A 6,975-nucleotide genomic window follows, 5' to 3' on the forward strand; every position below is an offset into this window, starting at 1 on the left:
ACGCTCTTACACCGTGCATTGACTGCGCGGGAGTTGACAGTCACACGGAGTACTGAATAAAACAGTAAGCCTCATAACTGAAGTTATATTTAGTCTCCATGCAAAGAACTAATTTATGTTACTGATGACCATCTTGGTCAAATAATTATGGGCCGCTATATCACCTACGACATTTCTTTTATATCTTAAAGAAACACGCGCAGGGCGTACAATCTGCCGTGACGATCATTCTTTGCAAACATGGCAACACATGTGATGCAAGTAAGCCACAAACCAGAAAAAAAATCGTGCTCCATCCCAGTCTTTTTCTGGTACTTTTGCACGTGGCAGTTTGACTTGTAGTCAGAACACACGCTATCATAGTAACAGCAGCTGTAAACGTTTATACCTTGATTCACTGCCGACTAGCCTATTTCGCGTCAACTCAGCGGTTTAAATGCAGTTATGCAGCCATACAATGAGACAGTGATGGCCGATCAGTAGGACTGTGATTGCAATCCTTGTTCGAGGTAAAAAAAAAAAACATTTCCCAACGCAAGACCAGTTTCTTATAGCTATCATTTTTACGTAGCAAATGATATCATTCTACGCTACTTATCCCCGGTTGTTTGTAGCTGAAAATAATAATAATGCACCGTGCAGACCTCATTTGTTTCAATAAATCAGCATCCTAACCACAAAAGTCACGATAACGCGCTCCTGATAACAGTTGCTAAGCGTGTAGCCTCCCCCCCCCCCCCCCCGCACACTTTTCCCGGTAAAGATTACTGTTGCACAAGTTGCCACGGCAACGTCAGCTTGCCCCGCGGGGAGTCACGTCACTAGCGGTTCGTATATAAGAGAACCAGACCAGTAGATAATTTCATTACCATTGCAGCATCGTTACGTGTAGGCAACGCATAGTTAGGGCTGCAGAGGAGCAGCGTGAACACGAAGAGCGGCAAAGGGACAGCTTTAGAATAGCGTTTGCCGCCTTACGTAGGTTAAACGCAAGCACCTTTGCGGGACGTTAAGGTGTGCGTCCTTTGAAGTCCTGTAGTTTAACGTACGGAAGCGCCTTATGTTAAAGAGATGTTATAAAAGAGGGCTCCGTCTGGTGCCTCGTGCCAACCATATCCGAGGCAAGACGATCCATTAGCGACCATCCTGTTGTTGCTATGCGGACGCGTCTCGTTAGGCCTATATATATATATATATATATATATATACGGGCGCCGGAATCGCCGAACGACGACAGAAAATGGAAGCGCTATTCGCTCATAACTAACCTTTCAGTTGAGTTTAGACAAAGGAAAAGCTCATTACAATATTTACTGGCGATCAACGCTAGTGAGAGCGTAGCCATCACGAGAATTCACGCAGGAGAGGGAGCCATGGCTGCCGCCCCCCCCCCCCCCCCCCCCCATGTTCGACAACACTATTTCTTAGTGTCCATAAGCACCAGGAACGGTAAACTCGCAAAATAAGCTACGTTATCAGAGCGCACGTAAACCACAGAAACCCAATAACTATCGTAGCATGCGCAGTGAGGACGGCATTATTTTCTTTACGTACACAATGCATTTACGTTTGGCTGCAAACGTTATTCTAAAGCTGTCTGATATACGACCAGCGGTGGCGTGCTGCCAAAAATTACCGTTACTGCCATTACTCTAAATTACCATTACACTAAAGCAATTAGGCATTGCGTACCCCCATTCAACAGTTGTAGTGGCGGTTATCAACGGCTGCATTGGACATCCATTTTCGCAGGTGGGCACCAGAACGTTTTCGTCTTCGCCGACGACAAATTGCCTAGCAGCGAGACCTACAGATGCAGAAATTTTTGTCCCCCGCGTAAGCGTGATTGTTTCCAGACCGATTGCGGGAGCCAGCAGAAAGAAGGCACGAGCACTGAAGAATAAATACGAAGATTGTACGTCCTTTAATAAATGCAGGGGCATTCACCAACATTATTGATTGCGTCGAGAGCATGCCACCACGACGCCACGAGGCTTCCTGCGTGATCGTGGCAGCATTATTTCGTCGTCCGTTGCTGATGCAGAAGGTCGTAGGAAATAGGGCTACGTTATTTCCTGCGCGCGTACTTCTTGCGCGTGATGTCTATTGCAATAAACAGTGTTTCGCCGTTTCAGATTTGATGTTTTACGTGCTAAAACCACTTTCTGATTATGAGGCACGCCGTAGGGGAGGACTCCGGGAACTTCGACCACCTGGAGTTCTTTCACGTGCACCTAAATCTAAGCACACGGGTGTTTTTGAATTTCGCCCCCATTGAAATGCGGCCGCCGTGACCGGGATTCGATCCCGCGACCTCGTGCTCAGCAGCCCAGCACCATAGCCACTGAGCAACCACGGCGGGTGTGTTTTGGCATTCCTGTGTCAGCGAGCTCATTCTGTCGAATCAAAGCTAGTGCTGCGGCGGTACCTTCAGTTGGTGGCAGGACGTGGCCATTATTCAGCTATTGTTCGGGCCCTAGAAAGTCTCTCCGTCATGGCTCAATATGTGTCACCCTGTACTTTGTTCGTAAATGAGCGCTTCTTTTTTTTTTTTAATTATGGGGTTTTACGTGCCAAAACCACTTTCTGATTATGAGGCACGCAGAGCGCTTCTTTCAGCACCATTGATTTGTTTAGCGTATTATTGAAATAGCATTACACCAGGTGATTTTTACTAAACCATTAAGTAATAATTAAAAATAGAAGTTTTGAAACAAAAAGTAACAGTTCCTTCGCAGACATGCCATCAATGATGGCGACTACGGGGTGATGGATGATACTTTGTAATTATACCCTAATCAAGAAAAAATCATTATTAGCTTTTAAACTCTTAGTTTCAGAAAGCTTACTGTAGCTGGCTTATTGGAGAGCTTACTTCACAGAAATTGAAGCTTGCTCTCCTTGCAAGCCATATCGACTTTTGGATTTGTAAAAATGCGGTTACTCGCGCAGCTCTACCACATCAAATTTCGGCGAGCAAAGAGCGCGAAACCGAAAATAGGAGGCTCCAGCGAGCGAAAAGCAGCGCCCCTTGAGGCGACACTTTGCTACGTCATCCAGAATTGGACCAATAGATTGCCTCCAGTGTGCTGCCGCGCCGTACTCCACCCTGTCGGGGCTGGCATAACCTGAAATAAGCTGACGCAAGACAGGCGCAAGTAGAGATCGCTGGGAGAGGTCTTCTTCTTGCGGTGCACATTAAAGAAATGTCTCAGTTTTGCCCAAAGGCGATGCGTGGATTGCGATAGCAAATTAGTAGACTGCTATACGAAGTAAGGATAGTCGTTTTGTCAGCTGTATACACTTGTAAACATTCGCTCACTAAGTTAGTAAGCATAGCGTCATGCGCACACAAACAAACATTAACCTATCTCATTCGAGGCACGCGCAAACTCGCTTTCAAAGCGTTGTAGTGAGGAAACGCGGCAGCAGCAGAGAGCAAACTGACCTTCGTGCTGCCTCTCACTTCAACGGGAACTAAATGGCCAAAGCAGCACACACGATTGCGTCAGCACCCGGCGGGCTGTGTCCCCCATCACAGGAGACGATCGAGTAGAACGCCTCCCTGCGCACCAACTCCGTGCATTGCGCGCGACGGACGCGGCGCGCTTCCTTCCCGCTTTCCTACCTTGCGCGCGAAATCGAATCGCCGTCGTCACCCCCGCACGCTATCACTCACATGCCGCATGATGCGCCTGGCGGCGATGCTATCGCCCTTGGACTTTGTGCAGAACATCACGGCGATGGCGACCGCGCAGGCACAAATACGCATGTAGTGTCCATATAATTGCTATCGCAACAAAATATGATGCTAATGATGATGATGGTGGTGGTGGTGGTGGTGGTTAAGTGATGATGATGATGATGATGATGATGGTGGTGATGATGATGTATTGCGACGAGCTTCACCCCATACAGCTGTTGATATGTGGCGCTCCGATAGAGCTATTGCCGCCAGCTTTTGCCACGTAGATTCACTTTCAGCGGAAAACACTTCTCTTCCTTCTCCAGCTGCCATTTACGCTGACGTTCTTTCAGAAACGGGGGACAACAAAACCCGCTACACCACGGCATACTGTTACTGCGCCGCCACAAGGCGGGCACGCAGCCATGGTTTTGTTTCGATTTCAGTTAAACATCCTCCAGCGATGGCTGCCAGAGGGTAAGGGGCGATGCTTGCAAATGCGCTTTGCAATTTGATCTCAAGGTTAGAGGTGCCAATCCACCTGTTGCTTTGTGATGTTGAAAAAGAAGTAAGTCTGGGGGCTTCCTTCTGCGGCGATTTCATACTACACATTTGGTAGCGAGCTTCCTAGAAGCTTCGGCATTCTGCCCCGGAGAAGGTCCCCGATTCAATTACCGACCGCGGTGCCGCGTTTCAATGGTGGTGTAATGCAGGCACGCCCATGTTCCGAGCTCTCGGTAGGTGGTAAATAAACGCATGTGCTCAAAATAATCTGGAGCTCTCAAGTGCAGCGTGTCTCATAACCGGTGTGTTGTCTTGGCATGTTATAAGTACCGCCAATAACCAATATCACTCAGTCAGTCTGTCTTTAAGTTACGGTGTATACAAAGAATGCTTGCCCGCCGTTACGTTCTACAGATGGCAACGGCAAGCATCTCTGACACGCTATGTCTTACGATATGCTATAAAATTGACAAAACACGTTATTTCTCCGGGTTATCCACGTCAAAAGTGACTGCGAATTCTGGGGTTTCATATATTTTCCTACAGTAACCATTGATAGCGGTTAAATATTTTCGGACACACACTTGTACAAAGCGGACGCCATTTAGATAGCATCTTCGGTGTGACCACAGAGCATATTTATTACCTTGACCTAAAGCTGAACTTCAACCTTCCGCTTACGACGTGTTCCACATTCACATTCAATGTTTTTTTTTTTTCCGAGACCTTTTATCACAGGCTAAAACATGCATACGCATCGCGATGCGTATATCGTTGCTGCTTCCCCTTTCGGGTGAAACAGTTGCATTTTTTAGAGCACACTTGCAGCATGCCACACCAGTGTTTTTGGATACAGGAACGCACCTTTCTTTCTCTTTCTTTTGCGTAGCGGCATAAGGTCATTGTCAGTGTGCTGTGCACCTCAGTGAATAGCTTCATGCAGAATTCACATATGAGATCAATCGTACAAATCAGTTAATCGTAGCTTCAACCGCATAAACTAAGATTTAGGTGCTAATGATAGTAATAAGCTGTTAATGAAATAGGTGTGAGGGTTAATTCCTGCCTCGACTGAAGTTGTCGTTTCAAGAAAGGACGGGGGGGGGGGGGAGGCAACAGACGGTTGCTGGTCCTGACTGTGTAGTTCCCATAAGAAGCGCAGGAACTAGCCGCGGTAGATAAGGGCCTATGGTGTTGCTGTACTAGACACGAGGTGGTGGGCTCGATCCCTCTCACGGCGGAAATATTTCGATGGGGTCAGAGTGCTAAAATACTCGTCTGCTGTGAGTTGCGTGGGCGTCCGCGAAGCCCAGGTGGAGGACATGATCCGGAGTCAGCACGCCTCGTGCATCGACTGCAGCATGCCTCCTAAACACTTCGTGAGAGTAACCCTTTCCTTTCATTTTGAAAGTCTATAACCATTTCCCCATGACTAAATGACCCTTTCGTGTGGAAATCTCTTCGTAGATTCCACGTTTCGGTTGTCTGTGCACCTTGAAGAAAGCTGCACTGCAACCCTTTCGGATTCTTACAATCAAGCTATCCACAGTTCTGTCTGGAGCGATCGAATGCTGCACTGCAGAGCAGAGATTAATAACACAGCTGCTCCAAGATACAAGGCACCGAGCTGAACACTGTGTGTACCACTCTTCCCAATACCCTGATCGCCAGCATTCTTTATTTCAAAGCGACCAGCAGTGTACAGGTATCGATTTCCTTGCATAGCCGCGCACGGATTCACGGCTCTAGAAAAAAGTATGGTCGAGTGTCACATTTACGCGTTCGGTTGGTATGGAATCTTGCTTTGTGCTACTTAGCCGTTCGTGTCGATGGAGAACAAGCGAAGCACCATGGTATCTGAGTGGCAATAGCGTTCCAGTGCTGTTCGCGAGGCCGCGAGATTGAATCCCATCCGCTGTGACCAGTAAAGAACCTCGGGTAATGCCGGGTAAACAATCTAGCATTACAGTGCACGCAGTCACTTCTGCGACGCGGATTTCATGAACAACTGACATACGAAATCGTGAAAATTCACCATCACGTGCAACAACAAGGTCACGAGGATATTTTTCAATCGGTACCTCGCCATTGTGGAATCAGTGGCAATTATCCCGCCGATAACGCTGCTCGCACAGCACATCAAGAAGAGCACAGCGTTTCAATTCCGCTTTCGCGGATAGACGCCGCAAGGCAGCTTCGACACCTGGCACGCAGTCTCTGACTGACCGAGTGGAACTCGCCAAACGTACGACTTACGTGACTGCATCGATTAAACCCCTCACTGCAACTCCGACCTCCACTCGGACTTCCTCGACGTGAATCTACGCTTTTCTGTCGCCTTTGGTTAGGAGTTACCTTCACAAAGGCATACTCTACATTAATTGGAGTGACCGACAGTGCAGCATGCGAGGTCTGCGGCACCGAAGAAAATATCGACCACCTGCTGTGGCACTGTCCACGATATGCCCCAGAAAGACAAGAACTTGCCAACATTCTCCAAAAACTCGACAATCGGCCACTTTCTGTGCAGGTGCTGCTGGAACACCGCCCTCATCGCTCGACGGCCCATAAAGTGGTGAAGGCGCTTTTGTTCTTCTTGAGGACGATGGGCTCGTGCGAAGGTCTGTTAATATTAAGGCAATTTCTATTATGCAACACGCGTCAGTGAACTCACCGCTAATTTCCTTCTTTCCTTCCCTCCTCTCTCTCCCTCTCATCTTTGTGTTCCCCTTTCCCATTTCCCCGGCGTAGGGTAGCCAACCGGACGTTATTCTGGTTAACCTCCC

General features: G+C 48.0%; 1 protein-coding gene across 1 annotated transcript in view; it reads left to right on the top strand.

Annotated features, from left to right (window-relative positions):
• The window catches only part of LOC142559273 (uncharacterized), a 33,353-nt gene extending 26,593 nt beyond the window's left edge, over positions 1-6,760 (top strand). The window contains exon 6 of the mRNA XM_075670896.1: positions 6,720-6,760. Within this exon, the coding sequence (XP_075527011.1) occupies positions 6,720-6,760 (41 nt within the window). The remainder of the gene's footprint in view (positions 1-6,719) is intronic.
• The last annotated feature ends 215 nt before the right edge of the window (positions 6,761-6,975 follow it).

Source organism: Dermacentor variabilis, chromosome 10 (assembly GCF_050947875.1).
Source record: "Dermacentor variabilis isolate Ectoservices chromosome 10, ASM5094787v1, whole genome shotgun sequence".
Lineage (NCBI taxonomy): Eukaryota > Metazoa > Arthropoda > Arachnida > Ixodida > Ixodidae > Dermacentor > Dermacentor variabilis.